The following is a 25,099-nucleotide window of genomic DNA, read 5'->3' as shown; positions in this document are numbered from 1 at the left end:
CAACAATCGAACACCGATCGTTTCGTGTGGTGTGTGGTTGGTTGTGGTGCACCTATTTGGACAGTCAGTTTTCAACGGCGCAGTACCGACCGGCGACCGGGAATGCACCGAACCAACACTAATTGCAATCATAAACACCAAGCCAACCCGCCGTTGGCCGGTGATAGATGAATGTGGAAATCCGTGAATCCGAAACCGTGGTCTCTATTCTATTGTAATTAGAATTTGCTACTACCACTGCTGCACTACTAACAATTTTCCAGTAGTACCTGGAGTCAGTTCCCCTTTATCAATCAACAACTAACACAGCAGGATTGGAGCGGGGAGTACAGCAGCAACAACAATCAACAATCGTTGCCCCAATCCGACTGATCTGATTGTCCGAACGAAACACTACTAGCGGCGCACAACGGACCGGTCAGCTGGGGTAGAAAATAAATTCAACAATATATAGCACTAGCAGCAGCCAACAACAAACACAGTTCACTAAATAATCAACAAACGACGAAGTTTTTTTTCTTTCATTTTGTATTTGAATTGTTTAGTGGCTGTGTTGTGGAGTTTTTTTTGTATGCTCCCCTTTTCTATATTTATTAGAAATGAAACGGAACGGAAGCGTAATGAAACGAATCGAACCGTAACGGGGGCCCGTTTACACACAAAAGATGAACCCGTTGGTGTTTGTATGCTGCTGCTGGTGGTAGAAAGTGGAAAAATGGAAAATAAAAAGCGCTTCGATGGGATGAACTTTTGGGGGAAAACAAGTTTATGTCAAAGCAGAGCGACAAGACGGAAAACCCAAAATAAAAAGGGAGAACTTTTTAAAGCATTTTGTTTGTTTTAAATAAACAAAAAAAAGTTAATAATTAACAAAAAACAAGCAAAAAATTATAACAATTTGAATGTTTTACATAAAAAGTAAAAATAAAACGTAAAAAGTTTATAAACCCATTTTTTGTTCAGTCTTCAACCCAGTGAAAATGAGTCACAAGGTTCGGCCATTGCTATGCACCATGCACCATAAAGATCAGAAAATTGAATGCATCAACCACATTAAGCTAAATTGATAGCCTTCCACAGCTCGTTCCGAGCAGAGTTCCTTCCATTTTTCACTGCCAACGAACACCCCAGGCGAAGACATCTTAACCAACGGACGGAACGACACCGTCACGTTGTCGTTCACAGATTCTTAATCCAACGATAAAGTAGATGTTGATGACTTGTTTAACTTCGGCAACATCGTCGGATGACCTTATGACCGGGGTGCGTTAAGCGCGTACAAATCTCCCTGTACCGACACTCCCCGGGAGCACATAGTTTGTTTATGGTTTTAAACTTCATCAACAATCTTACTGCAACCGTACCAGCTGATAAAATGCGCTCTTGACCTGACTGAATCCATCAGCTTTAACTAGAGTGTTGTCAGTAATAATATAGAGGAAAAATATCTTGGAAATTACAAAGATATATAGTTTAACCTATTCACCCATTGGTTATCAAACACTTCCCACGTTAAATGGGCACATGTAACCATCTTATACATCTCTTACCGCTCCCAGAGTGTTCTCCTCCCCAGGGGAAGCTTTATGGCTACTCCTACTAATGGTGAACTTTTATGTGCATCATCAGCGGATTTTTTTTTCTGCTGATGAAACGAAACTGAACATCGTAACGGACAGATGTAACGCCATCCATAATGTTCGTCACCCCCGTTTGTTGGCCGTTTATCAATCACAGATATCGAATGTTGAAGCGATGTAAGAGCATTTCATAACAGCCAGCACAGTTCAATAATAACCGTTTTAAATACTTTCGTTCCGATCCGCTATTTCGTAATTTTTCTGATTGCATGAGATAGCTGGTGATAAATAGCGGATGGAAGAATAAGTGCTGAATGAAATGAAATAAACACACTTTTCGATGCACCGATTCTTCGGGTACGCGCAATCTCATTACCATCTCGCAGTAATTTTCTTCGAAGAAGCGGAGAACAGCATATGTGTTTAGTGCCGCAGATGGTTTCCGTAACTTCCATCCAGAGCACAGGTATTGGTTGTTTACATTTAATTACGCTAATAACAAGCATTTAGAAGGAATATACGCCTTCACATAATTTTGATTGGAGGAAGTACGGTTTCTTGATGCTCACAAGTGGATTTCTAGCTCTGAGCTGAAGAGATCAAGGTTAAGTTCGATCGATCGGATGCATTTGAAGACTTTTGGCCCCATAACGGAAGTGAAAGATGTTGAAGAAATCATCTTTCCAGCGGGCTTTCACTGTACCATAAATATTGCTTCTATTTTTGTAGTATATCGTAAGGCGTCGAAGCGTCGTCTTCAAGGTTGAATTAGTTATCCCTGTTCGACTATCTAGTCGCTAGTCAGCAATACAAACAGAGAAAGTTTTACTGCACTACTAACTAAAGGTGGAAATAGGTTCAATTGAAACACAGTTTCATGTGGAAAAACAAAATATTTATCCGAAGTGTCGAAGAGTGCTATAAAAATGCTATAAAAAAATTGAATGATCGAGCTTCTTCACTACATTGTTTTTGGCTTAGTGTTAACTAACTTTTTTTGAAGCCCAAATAAAAAACAAGTAAACAAAATACATCAATTTAAGCTGTTCCCGGTAGATGTGGCTAAACATTTGTTACCCATAATCATCCATTTAGTCCGGGGAAAGCCAATTGATAAGCGTACGGTGACAACAGTTGTTCAACCAATAAAGATGATACACATCTAGGCGATAAATAAACGTACCAAACATCCATCATACTACAACAAGTGAAGATAACATCGCTGTGACCGGTCTGTTCACCATCACACCACCACCACCACTCTGCTCATGAACACTTAATATCGTTCTCAAACAACAACAGCAGACAGCAGCGTTTAGTTCGTTAGAGTGGGGTTGTAGATACGAACCTAATTGTGCTTATGGATGGGTAGAGTGAGTGCAACTTTGAACAAAATTAATTGCATCGCTGATAAGCGAAATATCACGTGCAGCACACCAACACGAACACTGAACGAACTGTGGTGGAATAGGATGTGATGCCGTGATAGAAAAGTTGGGCCAAATTATGCACAAACTTATAGGCACAGCACGACGAGATAGAGCGAATGAGAGGGTACAACTGTCACTTCTTCCAAGAAATTTCATCTGCTAATGATCACGAAATTTAGAACACGGCAGAGAAAAAAAACACCCGCCACTCCGCACGTCCCCACACAGAGAGATCTCGCCAAAACAAACGTCCGACGACGGTGGAGTCCTTGAGCTGTCATGTCCGACACAACTTGCGACGATTGCAAATTACGAAGAGCGGGTTTTTTTTTCGTGGAGACCGACACGATCTTCACAAGAGCACGGCCCAGACGGAGCACATGTCGGGTCGATGGGTCATTATCTTCACGATAAATGCATCACGTTTTGGGTTAGGTTTTATAGAGGTGAAATTAAAATTGTGCCTTGGCGAGACCAGATGTCTCAGAGAGTTGGAGACGTTCGATTGCACTTCCATTTTGCTTAATATTTTAAGGAATTCCAGAAAAGCTATTGCTTTTAAGCGGCCCAATCTCCAAGATACTATCTCCACAGATGTTATCGCCAACTACACAAGCTACAATTGCAATGCTACAATAGTACACACAGTTGCCGGCAATAAATACAACATTTTAACAATTGCTTTATAGCTTCTTTCTAACGCCCTCATCGCTTCTTCAAACCCGGACACGCAGTTTACTGCATCTTTCACCGAGCGACACCGAAGTTTCATGTGTGTACTTCCAATAAATCTCCAGCAGAGCTGCGAGGGAGTGCAGTGAGGGAGAGAGTTTTTGCAATAAAAGTTGTTAGACGCTAGATGATGCCTCTTACTTCGGTGCGCTGCACCATGGCATACAACCGATACAAAAGCGATACTTCACGCCGGTACCATCATCAGCGAACGTAGCATAACCCTTGTGCGGAGAAGAAACACGAGGAAAACAAGCAAAAACGTACGACGACATTGATCTGTTATGGAACGGAAATACACCGTGGTGGGATGGTTTCTACAAAATAGCTAGGCTAGGTAGGTAGATACATCAGGCAAAATACCAGCAGCCCGGAAACATCTTGACTTGTTGTGGGCCACACAAGAACAAGCTGTTGTATAGATACTTCATCGGGGGAAAAAGATCGGGAAAATATCATACGGAAACGGTTGCCACAGGATAGCAAAACAGAAAGGAGATACTTTTGCTTTACATCCATCGGAAGCTGGCTACACTGCTGTCCAATTCTGTGCTGAAGGCACACGACAGTCATCTGTTTTTTTCTGGTAACAAAAAAGCATAACAGTTCAAACGCTTCATCCCCATGTAAAGGAAGGATGAAGAGAGAAAGCTTTACACAAAAAACCTTACCACCGCGAACAAGGTGGATTCACTTTCGTCCTGATGGGTCCAGACATCTGAAAGCCGAAGTTTGCAGCTGTTCATGTATATATAGTTCCAGGGATTTTTACCAGTTCCTCCGATGGTCGGTGGCCAGGGTGTTAAGGAAGTACCCGTGTTCCTGCAACCGTTTCTGCTCGACCATGATGGATGGGATAATAATGATTTTACGAGCTGTTAAATTCAGCTTCATAAATAATGCTCTGTTCCGCTTACATTTATTCTCCCAGGAGCACAACATATACATTAAGTTTAAATATTAAACAGCAGGACGTACGGGACGTTTAATTTCGTTCACGGGAACTTTATCAAGCGATTGCATAAATTTCAATTACAAGAATAATTTAGACAAGATGCGTTAAGTTCTCTGAAATTGAAGCATGCATTCTAAGAATGTGGTCCACAGTTAAATAAAACTTTATGAGTTACGGCCCCAGCATGATTTGGGTGGACCAAACGAATGAAACGTTATTTTAACCAATCAAAGACCCATCAGACGAGCACGTGACAGTTTCCTCCGTTGAAGAGGGTTTGTTATTTATACGGTAAGTTTGGGTGAACATCCGAGATCCGAGTGATACCACGAGAGAGAAAGAGATCCCGAGGAAGCGTTACAGACGGTGGTCAAGGGCTTTGATATATTTTCGGTTCTAACAAGCTGACGATAATTGCTTGGATAGACACACTCTACGCTTTGACGTATGTGTATTGTGTTGTTAAAGTAACACACTCTGTTGGGACACAACTACATGGATGGAGTAGCAGTAAATTATAACCTCTGAGTGTGGTTGACATGCCGAGAGCTAGATCATGTCAATCATTGGACAGCTTGAGGTGGATGAGATCAGATATTGATCTGATACTCTTGATATTAATATCTAGATATTTAGTGATATGGACTGGTAAGTTCTTCAAGAGTAAAACAAAATCTTCTTCTTCCTTGGCACTACAACCTTGAAAGATCTCGGTCTGTCATTTCTGGCCTTCTCTGACTAGATTTTATCCATAGCAAGGAAGTCAACCCTGCGTACGGACGGGGAGCTGGTCTAGATAAGATTTGAACCCCGGTCCTGAAAAAAATCTAATGACTATAATATAGAAATATTTAAGAAACAGGAATTTATAGTACATGATCAAAGCTATTATGAGATGATATCATAAGAGCAAACAAAAAACAACCACAAAGCGTCACATAGGAGAATTTGACTTCGAAGACCTTTGCTGAGGATTTTTTAGTGACCTTGAGATATTGGGCTAGAAGAGGAGCCGTCCAAAGTGGTTGCTCTAGAAGAGTTGTTTTAACAGTCAGTATCATCTCACAATACTCCTCCTAAAGTTATCACATTCTGAAATCAACTGAAACTGTTGTCCTTTTTTTCTCTTTAAATTAATTGTTCAAGAAAAATAATCACATCTCATTAGCACATACTTCGGTTATGAACTGCTCATTATAATCTAGCAGATATAAAATTAAATCATCCCGGTTTTTTCCTAACACAACACACCAGATGTTTAGTACTCCCTGTCGATGGGAAAAAGGGCAGTTGGAAGCCTGGTTCATAAATAATAACTCCCTCTTCTTTTATGAAAAGTGTGATCTTTTCCACCCGGTTACCTGCACATGTTGATATTCAATTTGGTACATAATTAAAAATTCATAACACACACACACACACACACACACACACACACACACGAAAAAAGTGTGCACAACAAATAAACACCAACACACAAAAACAGCGAGCTTCCTTTGCACCGGGATTAAACAAATATCAGGAAACTGGGAAAGTGTGGCTGGGAAAATTCTTCATTCTTCCTTTGGCCTCATTTTTACGTCCTTTTCACGTCTCAAACTGTTGTTTATTATTTAATGATTAGGAGAAGAAAACCTACAAAAGCTTTTCTTCGTAAGGCTACGATGGTTGCCTCGAATGTCTCGCACCGAAAGAATTAGGAAGTCATTAGGCATTCAATGTAGATGAAAATACTGTTTTCCCTGTGTCCGCGTGCTTTGGTTGATTCGAACACATAAAGCAGGACCCCCACACGTATTAATGTGAGCATGTGGCACATAATGGCCATGCGCATCAGGTGAACGCTAGACGGGTGGCAATGAGCGATGGCAACGAATTAGCATAATTATGCTTCATCCCGGGAAGCTCCAGAGGAACCAGAGCGCTACGCAAAGTATGTGGTCGTAAGTAGTTAAATTAAACACTGCTGCTACTGTTCCCGACAAGCTCATCGCGTACGTAGCAGCGCTATGGAAAGATATCGCCCACCTAGGGAAAATGGGGATGCTTTGGATGTCACATTGTCACACGAGCGGAGAAAGGGAAGGCCACATCTTGCGGGTCACCATTAATAACTTAATAAGTGAAGTTTAATTAGAAGAGTACAAGAAGACACACTGATTGAGGGAGGGATAATATAAAAAAGAGCACAAATCCCGGCGATGGTTTGTTTACTTGTATCGTTGGCAGGTTTTGCCCCGTTGATGTTTGGAGCGACTGCGACCAGCTCCCGTACTGCCACTGACGCCATTCTGAGCCTCCGGTAGACGGTACTGCATTTCTAGGCAATATCTCTATCAAGATATGCTTCAAGGAGTTTTCGAGCAATAATTGGAGCCGCTCTTAGGATTCGTTCTTCGTATTCTACGCGATGTACTTCGTAGCTAGATCTTGCAGTCACATTCTTTTCTCATCGACAATGGGATTCGATTGAGGCAATGTGCAATACTTTTGCTGAGCGATTTAAACAGATTTTCGACACTTTCCACCTTGATGTCACAGAGTCCAACTGTTTCCTAAGTTGGAAGCCGTTTTCACACAAACAAACCGAACAAAAGCCTTCACCAACGAATGCACCGGACTGTTGCACTGGGAGAGATTTATGATCGGTGCGCGAATGTAAAAAAAAACTACACACAACACACATACACACAGACACATGCAAAGAGATGCGATTTGCAAGTTTGATGAACACTGTCAACACAGGGTTTTCGTTGCCGCCCGGTCGCTATCTCACTATCACGCGCGCTGACTACTTCTTCGTTGAGCCTACCGAACCCGGACCCGGATCGTACTGCACTGAACCGGGTGCAACATCCACGACCGGGGAGCGACTGTGTTTTTTTCGTAATGAGTCAATTTTCACGATTATACCTCGAACCGAACACCGAAAAATGACCGACGAAGTGAAGGCGACCGACAGCTACACCGAGCGGGGTTGGGCTTGCAGGAGCATCAGTGAGCAGGGCATCACGATAGCCGACACGACCCGGCCGAGTCGGAGGGGGAGGAGGTGTGGGAAGGTAAACGTAACACCGAGGGAGCACTTTAGGGTGCCATCAGCTCACCTCACGATCGTGAGTTTCGAAGACGAAAAGCCTCCCCCAAAAACTAACATCTTCATTGCATTCGTAAGCAGCAGCAGCAGTGAGGCGAAAACTAAAGGGAAAAACTCGAATCGTTCACCACCGGCAAAAACCTTTCCCCCGATGAAAACATCCGCCAAAAAAAATATGAAAGCTGAAGGCTGAAAAAAACGAGCAAGCGATTAAGAAAAAAGCGCTACCTTCCAAATGATAAGCGCAAGTCGAAAACGGCGTAGGCACAGCTAGGCGACGGCTCAGTGCAGTGATGAGGGTGGAATAGAAAACACCTACCAACACAAACATCGGGACTTACACACACACGTTTCAATGTATAAATGATGGTGCACGTGGTACGAAAGATGACGGAAGAAAGTTTCCATACGCAACCACGATCGATGTATGGCACACGATCGTGGCACGAGAGAAACACAGCGGAACACCACGAGCGCGATGAAGAAAGAAAGCAACACTTGGTCCGCTGAAATGCGCCAAAGGGGCGAAAAGGAAATGCGAAGAAAAGTGCGGAGTCGTACTCGAAAGCCAACATCACCGAACCGATGCGCACACACACACTGTACAGCTGTATGATTTAAGCTCCAGCGGCCCGAATAAATAAATCAGCAAACGGAGCGAGTAAGTTAAGGCGAGACCCACAAAACCGTGGGCTGAGATGATGATAAATACAGAAATGCACAAAAGCACCAACGGCACGAGCGAATTAACGAAAGCTTCAACCTGCAGCAGAGCACGGTTTTTCTAAAACGTTTTTCTTTTTCTGGATGGCACACGGAATTTTAAACACGCTTCTCTCGCCACTAAACGAATTAATGATGGCCACTTAGGCCAGATTTGCGCTTAAGCTTGCAGCAGACGATCGAAACAAAAACACACACGCACACACTACCTGGTCACTAAAAACAAACGGAAAATAAAAAAATGGCCCCATTCCCGGGGAAGAACGAAAAACAGAAATGGCGTCGACAGGGCGACTACTTACATGCGCGCGAGATGCAGCCGGTCCTGTGTGGAGAGATGCTCGACCTGAGCCATCTCGGCGACTAAATCGGCGTGCTCCATCTTGCCGATGTTGAAGCTCAGCTTGCGGTTCCCGCCACCGGGGGCGCTGGTGGTGCCGGAGTAGGCGGTGGGATGGTGGCGGCTGCCGGGGGCCGCTGTTGCGGTTACGATGATGTTCGCCGCCGTTGCTGCTGCACACCCTCGCTCACTGTGGCTTACCGGACGCTACACATAGATACACACGCACACATGGATACACACGTTCGTACGGACACGCACTCACACATTTACCACGCGTGCTTTGACGTTTATTTGGACATTTGAGAGTAACACTAGGTTCACGGTTTGGAGGACCTATTAAGGAGCTGTAATGACAAGAGACTTGTTATACTAAGCGTTAACCACACACATGTAATAACGATTGTATGCATTTGTATATCTTTGTTGAAGAAGCGTTATCAGCTGTAAATTTTTACTTTGCATTGGCTAATATTTGATTAAATTTTCTGATGTTCGGTATCTCTCACGGTACGAGGAAGAGTTGTGGTCACCAATACACTGCACTCAACGAAACGGTATACGCATTTGAGCGTGGATAATGTGATAATTAGTTGACCCACTATATCTTCCCACCGTCGCCGTACGGTACGAGGAATCTCTGATAACGACACTGCGCTGGTCTTGAACTTGATCTCACGAATATTGCATCGTTCGAGCTTTTTTGTCACTGCACTACACTTGTAGCACATACAGACACACGCACATACTAGATATTGACGACATCGTGATCGTGGGAGATCATGCGACCAATTCACACTTTTTTACGATCGGAAACAAATTAAAATAATTTTGGAACAGTACACAATAACAGTATCACATGATATGGTAACATTGATCACAAGTCGCCCAAATTTGATATTTTTATGCAAGCGATTTTATCAAGTGCTGTAGCTTCATCTGAAACGATAGAAAAGAAAAATAGATCATTAGTAAACATGACCAAAAAGAATATTTATAAGAGTTTAAGACTTATTTACATCTTCATGTTAATGTTTGACTTTTAACTCTTTTTTATTTGAAATTGTTTATTATTTTTCCTTCATTTTATCTATTGTTCTTTAATTGGTTCGTTTATTTCTAATTACTTTTCTTCTCTTGATTATATTCCATTCACTCTTTCCGATTATACGTTTTATTTTTCTTTTTATTTATTTATTTTTTTGTTCAGTTTTTGTTTTGGGTATTGCTATTTTGGTATTTTGATATGTTTTGGTATTGGTATTGGTATTTAGTGTCTATCAATCTAGTTTTTACGTTTAAGTTTCCTTTGTGGTCTACTCTTTTTAGTTTTTACACAGTGTTTCTAATTCCATTTTGGCTAAAAAGTATTTAAGTAATAAGCTATGAAATATGTTCTCAGAAAATAAACTTAAACATATTTTTTATTTTATTTATTCCACGCCATATTAAAATTGTTATCCATACAACAATTATGAACTTATTAATTGCTTTACGCAGAACTAATGCCGCCTATATTTTCCACACCACTAGCATTCGTTTTCTTATCCTTTGCTTAATTTTCTTAAATGTTTCTTATGTGTAACAGTAAATAACATTTTAATAAACCTTCCCTCCCCCTTCATTTCTTCGTGTTAATGATTGCTGCTTCCAACTAGACTCGCGTGCAGCACACATCAAGCGGGGAGGTAATTTAATTCTCAGCTCAGCTGCATTATCAAAGCATTTGCAGCAAAATGCCGACTGGGCAGAAGAGACGTACCCGAGCAACACGAAGGCACGAACTGACACACGCCACCCCAAAGCGGAGCAGTTCGGTAAGTAACACGTATCGGGTTGTTAAAATGTCGAAGAAAAGCAAGATGGAGAAGAAAATGGGGTGCTAGGCCCGGGGGAGGATAAGTGCGATCAATCATCTCTAAACTCTCATCTTCGGGTGTGGTTTTCAGCGTTCACGCATTAACGATATTTTGCTACACCGTCGCCGGGAGCAAAAAAAAAAGGGGAAAACTGTTTGTTCCGGTGAAAGATCCCACGGTTTTGTGAATTTCGATTTGATGGAAGTCCTTGCTTTAGTTTGTTGCTGTTTCCGTGCAAAAAGACTGCACCGACGACTACTAACGAGCGTTTGCCGTTTATTTCGTTACCGTGTTTACTTCTCGACGCACGACGACGAAAACGATATGTGGCTCTTTATCACTCTTACTAGAGCACACACACACAGGGTAAAGTAACGGAAAATGTGTACGAGAAAAACAAACCTTTAAAAAAACAACATTTCGAGGGATTTTCCCTGACAAGTCGAACGGCACACATCGTCAGTGGCATTCAGGCAGCTTAGGCGGTTCGACCCGGACGGCTTAACGCTTCCCGAGGGTGGAAACCGACAGGTAAGTGTGGTGATACGATTAAAGGTGAATTAAATCAAGCCCCAACGGAATCGGTGCCGGTATTGAATCGAAGTTTTTTTAAACAAACGGACAAAAGAAAGCACCCGATCGAGGCCAATTAGTGAGCAAAAACGTGACGTGCCTCTGGTGAAATAGGCCGTACTTGACCTGATGAGTCCAAACATCGGTGTTATCGGGGTGGAAATAGGTCGAACGGGACTGTTCCTCAATTTACCAATCATAAAAGCTCAATACATTAAACAGCAATTTTTTTCGGAGGCGTTTTATCAAAATTCAACGCGATGCGCTAAAGTGATTCGTTAATACGGGCCTGGCAAAAATTAAATTACCGGTGCCCAGCGAACAGGTAAGCAAAATTGATTGCACACTTTGCAGCAATCAAAAGGCCGGCCGGCCCCGCGTGCGAGAGAGTCACACACCAAAATCACGTTCCAACCATCTGGGGAAAATGGCCAGCTTGATGAAAGAGCAAAATAGGCAACGATGGGAAATGTGTAATCAAATTTAATCGTCCTTAGCAGGTGACGACGACTGGCGCTGGTGTTAAACAATTTTTATTGCGCTATTTGTGAGACGGTTTACGGTGTCCTTCCCTTATTTCGCGACAAGGAAATTTAAAGGTGTGAAAATATGTTTTATTAAATTGTAGTTTAAATTTAGTAACCTTTCGCTAGGAAAAACTTTTAGCACTATCATCCCATAATCGGTTTAATTTGTCCTGATGCGATGTTTACACTTAGTTTGCGAATTTATTTACACGAGAAAATTTGCACTGCACCAGACCAGGCTATCCGTTTGGATCGTTTATCTTACACAAGTAAACATTTTCCACGAGCTCCGACGTGGGGGAAATGTATTAATCTTACCGCAGCCAACCAGAAGCACTGGAAACTATTTGCAGAACCCAATTAAATGGCAGAAACGTTGTGTACAATATGCCTAAGTATGAGGTCAGAGGCTAGAAAGAATAACTTGCAAAGGTCAATGACCTTCAACGAGATGAATTGATTTTTTAGAAATAACTGGTCTGATTTCATTGTTAGATCAATTTCACATTAGGATTTTCTCAGTACTTTGAAGAATTATTTAAGCTTAAGATAATAATTCAGTTGTTTAAAGGTGAACAGGGCCGCATATTGAATCTCGTCCAGACCGCAGGACCGTAGGAGTTTAGATTAGAATAGTTTTAGTGAACAGTTTTGGTTTCTTATACAATACTTAATAAAATAAGCATTATTTGATTATTTATTCCACACATGCACCATAATCGAGGTATATAATAATTGGAAAACTGTTCACGCAAACAATTCAGTAAATCCACATTTGGGGTTTGTAATTCAAAGCAAACACCATGGAACGCGTTAAGCGGCGTAAGATAAACCCACCCGGCCCAGATTTATTTGAAACCTGCCTCCGAACCTAACCGTGTGATTTAGTTGTTTCCGATTGATTTCCACCTACATGCTTCCGGAAAGCATCAAACATACATGTAACAAATTGAGGGAAACCCGGCAAACCAAGCAACACACATTCATCGCAGCGTACCCTGCTAGAATATTAATCGTTCGATAATAACTTCGCTCGTAGACACTCGAGCCACGAATCCTACGCTCCTTTCACGCATGCCTAGATTTAAATATCGTTTGGACAAACCAAACTTCAAACTTCCGCAGAACCTAGAACCTAGAAGGCGTCGGAAAAGCCAACAACAGTAAGCCGTCAAAGCAAAGTAGCCGACCGTAATGTAACTTTACCGATTTGGACGAGCTGTACGTGAGTGAAATATGCAATCACTTAAAGTGCGATGCTGATAAACGATCTATATTTTCCAAAAAGGGGGAAAATAAATAAATCCAGACCACGGCTTTAAAGAATATTTAGCTTTCCCACCATGACCTCCACAAAACTCGACTCTGTTTAAACTTTCTATTGAATGCAATAAATAAAAACTTTTCACCATTTCTACCGGCTTTGATAAATTGGATTTATTCTACAAAAATCAATCATCTTTAACGGCAACCCCTACCCGTTTCGGGGTCTTCGTTCGCTCGTGGAACATTATAATGAGTGCGTCGATTTACGAGCGGTGGAATCGCATTAAACGGCACATAAAAGGTACGAGTGGATCAGGTGTTTGTCGGTTCGTGTTTAGCGACATGTTCAAGGGAACATTTATAAGGACGGGAGGAACCGTTGGGTGAAGATTTTAATTGGCACGGTTCATGGATAAGTAGGAGGGTAGATTTATTGATGTTCTCATCTACACTGCCTGCTCGCCGTGCTCAAGCGAATACGGGTTGGTTCACCACCCATACCACAGCCAGATGAAGCTACCGTGAGAAAGATTTTAAGTGGAATGAAATAAACTAAAGACATTGTAAATGAGAAACGAATTTATTAAAGGCACGAGTGGCGTGTTGATAAAGTACGCAGCCAGTTCATTGCGATGAGCCACCAGGCGTCTCCATCGAGAAATGATTTTTTCGCAAGCCGAACAACTTTGAATGCTTTTTGCCTTCAAAATAGAAGTTTATTTTACCTCATAATTCAATATCTTAAATTATACATCGAGTCTCTGTAAAATGATGAGTAATCCTTTTTGACAGCAGCTCTAACTATTTCTGCTTTCTGTGGAAGATATCATTAGCGGATCCATCAAACATTTTGACACCACACTCCAGGCGAGCAAAGTGTGCGTAAATGCGGAGCGCATTAATAAATTAACATCATTTTCATTTCGCTACCATCATTGCCATTGACAGTTTGCTAAGTATCCTTACAAGATTGCTTCCTAACAATGCGCACCAGTCCTGTCCATCAATCGAGCTTATTGAATGAACGAACCACCGGTCGGGCCAAAAGTTCCCTCACTCTCAAACGCTCCATTCGGCGCAATAATTCGACCAAATACATCGTACTATCCCCACGATAGACTAACCATCTACCCTCAGACAGGACGCTGATTAGCGGGACGAACGAGAACGATTAATTGCCGACGGCTGACACGTCGATTTTCAATCCCATGAGATGATGCTAAAACGTTTACAAATAACCCGGCCCGACCGTACGGTCCCCGTCAAGGCTCGTTTTGCATTGGATTGGTAGTGTGCGGCTATAATTTCACTGCCAAACGCACTGTTCACCGGAATCGGATTTTACAGCCGCGGCAACTCTCAACCGGGCGAAGTGTTAATTACGATCGATTCTGTGAAGCATTCGCAAATCACGAATCTAAACCGCACCCGTACCTACGCATTCGAATTCACCAACCAAGCAGAAGTTTCTAATTTATGGTTTGTATGCTGCAAAACGCAAATTCCATTATTCTCGTTCATGGGAGGTAGATGAATGTGTTTGTAAAATGGGTCCCAAAGCGCATTAGTAGGGTGGAATTAGAAGCCCTCAGAGCAAATGGGTTGTTCATTGCAGCAAATTGAACATCAATTTCGTTTATTTCACCGCATGAGAACTCACAACTGGTTGGTATTATTATATTGATTTTGTGATTTGTGACATGGTGTTTGCGGTCAAACTGTATCGTTTATAAGGATTCTTGTGTACTCTAAGTTAAAATTATTTTAGGTAACTCAGAAATTGTACTAGTAAAAACTGATTTAAAGTAACAAAAACGCTCAGCTGGCCTATTTCCACATTTTCCGGACGATGTAACCTACACGATCGTCTTTAGCTGTTCACCATGACCCAGAAATAGACTTCCGATTATTTTTATCCACGTTTCAATCACACACTGGAACTTCCCACCGACTCCCGATTTGGCTCCCGATTCCAGAATGTATCCCACCGAAAAAAACAAACCCCACCGAAATGAGGTTAAGCTTCCTGGGTCCTTGACGACGTCAGACCGAAGCGAATAACCACTAGGCACACACAAAAAAAGGCTCCATGTAAACAAACCTCTCGGCAAGGTTGCAGTGGAATGCAATGAACTTCCGTGTCTTTCGAACGACCCCTTTTCTCTGCACTTCGCCGACCGTTCTAGGGATAAACGACACGCAATGCTTCTCTCCCTCTCTGGTCGATGTATAACGCTAATCTTACGGTTTGCAACAGCACCTTCAAGCTTTGTTCTATCGTTAAGCAAGTGCTTTCCCGGTGAATATGTAGCTCTCGCCGACCGCTACACATGTTCGGGCACTATTGCACAAGAGCATCTAGGTTAATGGACGAAACACACGCGATAAAGTGCAAGAAGGGGAAATTGAAAACATTGCCCAGAACGGGGAAAGGTATTCCAAGAAAATGAGGCCACCACAGACCGGGGATTTAATGCGGAACCTTTTCGCGTCCTTCCGGGGAAGTTGACTCCGAGGAAATGCATGGTGCTCGCAACAACAACAAAAAATGGTGGGCAGTTGTTCGGTTGGATCCTTGCAAAGCAATTGCACCGGAAGTGAACGATATAAAATGTTGGCAGCCAAGAACTGTCGCGGCACAGAGGTTTAGGTGAGTATTGTGCGACCTACGCTTCCTGTGTCAGCACCTTCTTACGGGGGTGAAACGAGCGTACAGAGGGAGAGAGGGAGAATAGGTGTTTACAACTTATGTTGCTTGTCCTTGATTGTTTGCTATTATGATGAGTGTATGCACGCAAAGCTACCCGGATTCTCGGGTGAAAACGAGCTTTATTTATAATGGTAGAGTCATATATGACATTCCTTTGCTATTGTCGCTATGAAGGACCATTTTGAATTCACATAGTTTTACAACAATTTAATCATTTTAAAAGTATCTGAATTATAGCATAATCCTGCAAATTTTAGGAGCATTGCATCTTTGTGTAATGAAAGTTTTCAAGAACATCATATAGAAGAGCAACCATTAAAGAAAAAATATGGTTAATCCTGGAAACCCTCGGAATGCCTCCAGGATGTCTCAGGAGATCTTAAATGTGTGTTATCCTTAAGGCTTTTTTTAGTAGTAGAGCAGAACACCTGAGCTTCTATGTTCAAATTTCAAATCAATAAATTCAATAACGAATAAATTGAATTTAAAATAAGTAAGACACAGAAAAAAATGTAAATAAATTAAAAATAGTACAGTGAAAGTAAACAAAAATCACAAAACTGCTCTTTAAGCAAATGAAACAAACCACTAAACGATAGTGCAAACCATTTTCCGCAGAGGCAAAACAACCTTGGGCACACACATCATGGGTCGTCAAAAACACCGTTTAGCATTGTCCGGGTCTGGGTTTTTATTTAACGACTCCCAAGACTTCCTAACAGTTCGACCCATGCACCTACGAACAATAGTCTTCACGGGTAAAACAACCGGAAGTTACCGGGGGAAAAAACCTTTCCTCCCGTCTCGAAACTTCCAACCCACTTTTCGAACTCTGTTTAAATATGTACACTTGTTGGCGTTCAATTTCCGTTCCGAGCATAACAGAAAGGAGCAACGAAAGGAGAAAAAGAAAAATTGCGTTCAACCGAAATCTGCTGCAGTCCGTCCGGTGTTCAAAAAGCACATTCGTGTCGGCTGGCCAACGCGGCCAACTGTCGAAAAAAAGGGAAAGAGAAAAGGCAAAAACTCCAAACAAACAAACAAACCCCACAGAAAAAGGTTTCAGTTTTCTGTCGTGCCACTTTTCATATCCGTACAGAGGTCCGAACAGCGCGGGTGGAAAAACTGTGCTTTATGACAGATTTGAAGCTGTATGCGAGCGTCGAGGTTCCTTTTTTTGTCATTCTCAGCCGCAGTTGAAGCAGGAGTTTAGAACCGTTGGACCGGTGGAGTAGTGTCCCTTCCGGGCCTAGGTTTGCAGCAGCACTTTCATCAGACTATTGACACTTGGTAAAAGCGAAGCACATGGGGGTTTGTTTAAGCATGGTACACAGCCTTTTTAATGGGATGTTCTTAGATATCCAAATGTCAAAAAGGTCAAAGGAGATCCTTTTTTAGCTGAAAGTCTTCATTTGACATATGTTTGAAACTTTTACTTTAAAATCGCAAATAAAATTTAGAAAAAAATAATTTATATTAAGTAGGATTTCCACAGATCGTGCTCGGAGAGGGACTTATTTGATATTTGCGCTGGTTTAGTCAAAGCTGTGTTACTCGCTTGCCTTTCAATTAGTAATTGTTTATTCATTGTCAGTTTAATTCATTTAATTCATTCGTTAGAGTTCATTCTATATTTCATTCTAATTCGTGGAAGGTTCCTCATGTTTCTATAAAATTCACAAACCTTTGCCATAATTTTTACTTTACCTTTTTTACATAATTACTACTTTTTTTGAAGTCTCATCTGGGCCGTTCCCCCATAGTGAGGACTGACTATCCAACAATGCGGTTTCAATAAGACTAGTAAGCCATAAATGGCAGGCATAGCCATGATCTAAGAGGTCGTTACATCAAGAAGAAGAAGAGGAAGAGCCGCACAATAAATTCAAACCAATCGCTTAACTAAAATAGCAAATAATATTGTAAAACTCTAACAACTAACAAGCCCAACTATTCTCTAATAAGGCATTGTCCTGTGCGATGTTACTTGGAAGGACTCGACAGTCCACACTACTTTGGAGAGCGTTCTCGAGAGCGATGTGTTGGTATGTTACGTTCATTTAATTATTTCCCCAACTTTTATCGCGGCAACAGCGTAAAAGTCTTCTCCTCGTTCCAAACAAGGAAGCACAAGCTCCGCGAGCTAATTTCAACCGTGGTTGACAGTATGACACAGACAACACCGCACGGGTACCACATTGCATTACCGGGTCTTCCAAGCTAAATAATGGACACTACACACACACACACACACACGTAATGCCAACTAAATCATATTACAGTGCAATTACTTTCAAAGAAATAATTTACTGACACGTGCATGTGCACTGTGGAGCAAATGTAGCTTCCAGGAATTTATACGCAAAACATCAGGCTACTGTGAAGTGTTTCGCAATTAAAACTCTAGATGCATTTTTGCTTTTATATAAAACTTTCTACCTTGTTCACCCGATGCCTTGCAGCGTTTCCGTAAACCGAAACGCAATATTGCATCTGAACATAGGGACCCCCGTTTGCCATATGCTATGGTTCGTGTGTGGGAAACTTCACTTCATCGTCCCACTAAACAGCGTAATGCAGAGTGGGTGTGTTGATACTGTGAGCATATCCCGTACCGTAACCGATGATTTAGACGCCACAGCTCTCGGCAGGATAATAATTACACAATAGCTCTTCTGCAGTGCGCTGCATCCCGGTTGGTAGGATCATTGCATACATCCCCATCGCTCTGCTAGTTGATGCTCATCTCATTGGTTTAGTTTCGGGATGGCATGAAGCACTGCTGACAGCAGCTTTTTAGCTTTACACAGACGTATGCGAATCAAACCCGCAACGAACGGGTTTTGTCGTCCATAGTCGCTGTTGATATCAAACTTGTTTCATCAACGCTGTGTGGTGGATTTGGTTTCCTAGGTAGCCTCCAGGGGGTTTTCGTTGAACGCAACAAAGGACAACTAGTTACGGTTGTTCATCAAGGAGAGCACTAGTTACTGCTGCTACTATATCGAAAACATGTCTTTACAAACCCTGAAGCTATATTATTTAAATGTTATACGAATATTTTCACCTCAAATAACGACCTATTCTGTCAAATTTAAAAATAACCGTTTGTTCACTAAACGATTTTGCTTGCATAATATATTACGCCTTATTCATCACAATATGCGTCTCAATCACAACATCTGTCAAAGTTTGTAATTTATATCCACAATATACCCCAGATGGTCCATAGCTTGCAAACCGGGCCGGGCTTTTCCTAGTCCCCAATGTCAACGCATTAAAGTGACCATCCCCGCAACACCACAACAACCTCGCGCCTCATACATTATCGAACATTATCAATGGGACCAATCAAAACTCCCCACATGTTCGTGCTCCGATAATGCGGAAGGTCCATAAATTAATAAATATTCATGCGTGATAACGATAAACGATCCCGCACCAATCTATCTTGCGACTCGAGGCTAACGCGTGGAAAATGGTTCCGGGAAAATGGACGGTGCCGATCATGATAAATGGCGGGTGGAGGATCGGGAAACAGGCAAATGTATAAACATGGTAACGGAATGATAGATTTTACTTAGCTGGAAGCCATATTTTCGGTGGAGTTTGGTTCGGATTTTTTTTTTTTTTTGGGAAAAAAAGGAAAAACAAACCCATAAATAATATTCAGGAATGGTAAAAGGACTAAAATATATAGAGAGTTTTACCGGCAGAGCGAACTCTTATTAAAATAATAAGCACAAGTAGACAGCGAGTTGAAGTTCTGTTTGTCAAAATTGCTATATTTGCCCTGAATACAGAACATAATTTGGTCTCAAAAAAGTGTCTGGACATGCTTTAACATTGCACGATATAATAAACAATTTAACATGTCTTATTTTCTCCAATATCTCTTATCGCACGTTGTTCTGAAAATGGTGGTTGATATATTTGTATAAACTTTTATTTATACAGCATTTTAATATTTAAATTGCTATTTATTTATTTATTTGTTTATTCACCTATTTACTAATTTTTCATTTATTTTGTCTGTTTTACATCAAAATGTTTGTAACTATTTTTTTATTAATATTTTAATCCAGTCTGTTCTATTTCAATTTTATTTAAATTTTTTATGTTCTTCGTCTTTTTTTATTATTTTATTATTTACTCTTTGATTATTCTATTCGGTTTTGCTATTTTTTATCTGTTTAGTTTATTTATTTCTTTTGTTAATTTATTTCTCGTTTATTACATTGTCCTACTTTCTTGGATAACTTTTTCCGATTTTTTACTTTATAAAATTATTTTTAATTTACTTTAAGCTCAATTTTGTATGTTATTGCCACCGTAGAGATGTCACAGTTACCTAGCTACTCGTTCAATGTTTCATGTTGAACCGAAAAGAGAGAGAGAGAGAGAGAGAGAGAGAATAAGCAATTAAAACGAAGATCATCCCGGGTTAAGAATTGAACCCACGCCCACCGGGTTGTGTTACGCCGAGCTTTACCAGCTCTGCACTGTTTCTATACCCCGTTTACCCCATCGTTAACAAGCAATCTGCCTGATCTCCTAATAAACTTTTACGCTTCTGCAAGCAAATCTTCAATCGCTTCGACAATGAAAATTGCTTGCCATTATCAGGCAGCATCAGCATCAGGCAGATGATCTCATCGATTTTTTTTTTTTTTTTGGAAAAGCTTCTTATCGTCAGCCCAGAGTAAGAAGAGAGTCAGCTTTCGAAAATATTTTTCCATCAAAAACACTGTCCAACTGGCAAACCTTTAATTCAGTGAACTGTAACTGGCCGGCCAAGTGTTGCTGGATTCATTTAGAAACCACCCTCTTTTCCCCTTTTCCATTATTTGGTTTGATAGATGGCAGAAAACCTCTTAACCTCTCACTTCGTGAAGTAACAATTGACACCAGTCAAAGGGGGAAAAATTTTAGCGACAAACTCTGCCAAGTAACTGGCAACTATTCTTCGTTATGTTGTACCGTCTTTTCGTACCGTTCTTCAACATCCAACCTTAAATTGTTCCTTCTCCGGGTTTTGGATGTTTCCGTTCCGTGCACCCAAAAGGTGGGACCGTAAAGAGGAAAGGAAAAACAAAAACTGTCTGCACGCTTAACTTACAACATAATGTTGTCTTTTCTAACGATTACAAACGACAGTCGGAAGATGGGGATTGGTTGGCGAACCGACGATTGTTGCGTGGGATCGGCGCGCTGTTTTCGCCCGACACAACACGGAACGTCGAACGGAAGTGCGGCAAACGCGCCGTATGCGTGAGTGGAAGGAAAATTGGACTTTTTCCCGCCACCACCGGGTGGATCATGACGACGATGATGATGATGTCGTAGCCGTTGCGTCGATGCTACGAACGAGATGACAACGACAACCATTACCGTTCGCATTTTCTCTTTCCTCCAACGGGGAAAAAGCAAAGACAAAAGCGGGAAGAAACCAAGAAAAAAACAACAATGCAATCAAGAGAAAGAAAAATGCTACAAACGGTGGGGTTGCCTTCAGGAAAAATACAGACCCCCCTCCGAAGAAAACAAAATAAAACCTGAAGCATGAAAATAAAAACAAACAATTTATTCATGCGAACCGGCGCTCGAAAGTGGACCGGATCGGTAACTCTCCGGGAAATGGGTAGATATGATTTTTGACGGTGTTTTATCGGTTGTCTTAGTGCGTTCCAATTCATCGCCAACGATAGCAAAAGAGGTTGGAGATGCTGGTAGTAAGGAAAACAGCGACCGGAAAACTTGAAAAGAAGAATCCGACACGACTGCACCTTCTAGACGGCGCGTTATACTACCGAGACACATTATTAGCACCGGAGTTTGGTCGATTTTCTTCACAGAACAGTTTCGCTTCTTGATCGAAGAATCCCGGGTGGCACGGAGCCAGGCCGAAAGGGACTCGTCTCGAGAGGCAAAAGAGGAATGGATAAAATCCTATGATTCAGTGATTTTCTCATGTAAAAGCATGTCGTTACGGTTCGTGTTAGTTTTCCACCGCTATTTTCCTTCTTTGCCCTTACTACTTGCAGCTCCGATGATTGCTCCCGATTGCGAGCGAGAGTACCCTTTAACTAAGGATTTCATACTTCGGTTGGTTTTGCTTGCTGGCTAGTCATGTTTTCCACATCAACTGGATGGTTCGTTCTTCGCTTCCTGGTGGTGCTGATGGTGGCTTTGAGCGTGAATGATGTAATGCAAATCTTTTTTTCTCTTTTTTTTTGCTCTTTACCTCTTTGCTCGCTGACACAAATTTGAGTTACCGTGCTCAAAGCGGTATGTGAATCGACAAAATGCTCCATACGACGGGGGAGGAAAACACGTAAACATGCCAAGTGGGTTGAAATCGAGACAGCTTTTTAACGCGAAGTGGTAGACACTTTGCCTAACGAAGAGGAAAATTTTTCGAAAACATTAAAATTAATATTGAATCAAAATCTGTTGTCCAATGGGTTGCATAAACGGGTTTGAGATGCATTTTAAGAATTTGTTCGAAATTAGCTCTTGTTTGTGGAGATGATTTGAAATATGGAGAAAGTTTTTAATTATTAAGTCAAAAATAGCACCAACTTCTTCTTCTTTTTTCTTGGCCTTACGACCTCTTACTCTTAGGGCACGAATGCCTGACAATTTTGCCTTACTAGACTTACGGAATTGATACGGAATATAGTTGGATAATCAGCCCGAACTATGGGGGAACGGCTCAGATGAGGTTTGAACCTGCCGTGTGAAAACCGAATCCGCTGTCACATTTACCACCAGGACGCCCAAACCCGGTGCTTGAATAGCACCAACTATTTAAGGTCCCAGCCCGATTTTTGTATCTTTCTTTTTCCCAGAAAAAAATCTGTTCTCTCCAGAATCTGGACCATAGTTTTTGTTTCTCCAATGCTTGATAGTATTTCAAGAAATATTTTTTAGGAAAGGATTTTTAAGCTAGAACTGGACTCTATTGCGCCGTCTTGACTCTTTTCTTGGGATGTAGTGGAATCTTTCTAGGGTATTTCTAGATTGAACCATCTCTTAATACTAATATCTAAACAATGTCAGGAATGAAGTAGACAAGGCTTCTCTCCCGGGGTTGGGCCGTTTTGAACAAGGCTCTTTGCGGAAAGGCCTCTTGCACGAGACTTTTATAAAAGACCCCTAGAACAAGCCAATGTACGAGGTTCGGTTCACTTGAAGTTATTCCGCTTCCTTCTAATTAAAGGCCAGAAAAAATTTGAAGATTACTAGAGTATCTCAAAAAGCATGTTTCATGTAGAAAGTTTTGATGGAATTTGGAATTAAATGCAATTTATCGCTTGTTACGTACCTAATTATTGTCGGTTGAGATAAATTTTCCTAAACTTCGCTGTCATTATAACCGTACTTTATTATCTAGACGACAGCAGCATTGGATTGCAAAATTTTAGAGCTCTCGTGATTCTTTCCAGTGGGATTTGAATCCCGGTCCTGCCGTGTGAAGACCGGTGCCGCTGTCACCTAGGCCATCGGACCGCCCCCAAGAAGAACTAGTTATATTTTGTTTATATATTTTTATAATGACGAATAGTGTTCCTATTAATCCTTTAATCCGATTGTCCTTTAAATGAGTTACCTTTTTTTTTGTAAATTTAACCTGTGGCTACTGAAAGTGGTATCGATTCACAGCATGTTTCAGTCGTCTACTGCACGGCCAATGCAGCGTGCAATGATTTATTATGGGTCAAAATTCCATCATTCCTATCAATCGAATGCTACCATTCCTACCCGTCCATTCATTCTTTGGAACACTTCCGGACTGAACACCTCCGTTGCCCATTCTTCCAATCCAACCACGCAAACCAGCGCTAGAAAGAGCACAAAAAACAGGCCCATTCATCTCGACACACGCTCGACGAACTTGGCAAACGGAAGGATCGCGTCGCTCTCGTCCCGCTCGTGCAGTATCTGGCAGCTAAATCTGCTTTCAATCGCTGATCGATTTATGCAAATATCGCATAAATCATTCCAATTCATGTATACCGGACCCCATGCGGTGATCAAAGCGAAGAAGGGAGGTGGGAAGAAAAGCCACGGTGGTGTGCAAAATAAAGGATGGAGAAAGTCATACCGTCCCAAAAATAGAATATGCTACTACTACGATAAAATAAATTGCGGCGAAATGGTGTTCCTCCTCTCGGCTTAACGCATACCGGGGTAGTGCATTTGTGGATTGGCTTTTTCGTCGAGCATTTTTTCACGTTCGATTGTCTGAATGATTGCCGGGACAACAAAACAGCGTGCCAGTTGAATGGGGGGGGAGCTGAGAATTGCTACAATTTTTATTCGATTTTTTAACAATATCGGGTTCCCGGCTAGAGATGGCGAGGAACTGCAATGAAAACTGGATTTCATTCATCAGATTGATGCGTCAGCTAAAATTCTTAATTGTACCAATAAACATGCAAACAATGTATTGCACAACAAAAGAACACAAATTTGTAACAATTTTTTTAAATAAATCGAGTGCTCAACTTGAACAACCTTTTGGGCTATTTCCATGACATTCTGTTTCATAACAAAAAATGCTACAAAGCCAACTGCAACACCAAGCGACAAAAGGATCGTAAATGCATTTTTAATAAATCGAATTCTGCCAGCCCGCTCTGTAACCATTTGTGTGCCATTTGGTTTCGCTTTTTATGTCAGTTCAATAAAAGGAAACCACATTTGAAATGGAAATCGTGCGTTTCAGACATACAGGAAAGTTTGCCGGTACCATGCTGCTGTTTGCGCTGGTATAGGGAAATACGTATCAACGAACGGAGCGAGCAAATCGATTTATGTTTTTCTTTTACAAGATCAATACCAATGGGAAATCTGAAAAATCGAATTCTATGTTTTTTTCGTTGAAACGAACACATTTTTACATTGTACTGAACGTTCCAAATGTAAATAGATACAATTCGTCTCGTTTCCTTTCATGTTTGTTCTCAGTAACGTTAAATCAAACAGCTGAAACGATAGAGGGAAAACATTTGTTCCAAGAACAAAAGCCAAATGCGAATATTTTGAAACAATTTATGCCTTTTGGCAACATCCCTGGGATTAAGTAACAATGAAAAAAGTCCAACAAATAATGAAAGTAAACACAATTTTCTAGTACACTTTATCTTGCATTGTAAATCTGCTGCTTCATATGAGGATGCCTCGTGTCCTAATGGACGAGCGATGCCAACGCATGACGCATGATTTTTGCCTCATGCGAACAGCACGGGATCAGCTACTTAGGACGAGATATCCGCTTGACTTCTCCTTTCTCCTGAACGCT

The 25,099-nt window shown here is 41.4% G+C and overlaps 1 protein-coding gene across 10 annotated transcripts in view; it reads right to left on the bottom strand.

The window, feature by feature from the left end:
• Positions 1-25,099, bottom strand: part of LOC118503876 (protein phosphatase 1 regulatory subunit 12B-like) — an 84,567-nt gene that overhangs the window by 27,943 nt on the left and 31,525 nt on the right. For 7 of the 10 annotated variants that reach the window (XM_036037622.1, XM_036037629.1, XM_036037626.1 and 4 more), the window contains exon 2: positions 8,820-9,204. In XM_036037622.1, coding sequence (XP_035893515.1) covers positions 8,820-8,899 — 80 coding nt within the window. In that variant the 5' untranslated portion in view covers positions 8,900-9,204. Of the gene's footprint in view, positions 1-6,911; positions 7,060-8,819; positions 9,221-25,099 lie in introns of those variants that run through there. The other 3 variants (XM_036037625.1, XM_036037620.1, XM_036037621.1) reach the window with 3 other exon arrangements.

The sequence above is a fragment of the Anopheles stephensi genome, chromosome 2 (assembly GCF_013141755.1).
Source record: "Anopheles stephensi strain Indian chromosome 2, UCI_ANSTEP_V1.0, whole genome shotgun sequence".
NCBI lineage: Eukaryota > Metazoa > Arthropoda > Insecta > Diptera > Culicidae > Anopheles > Anopheles stephensi.
This window is presented reverse-complemented; position numbering and strand designations above follow the sequence as displayed.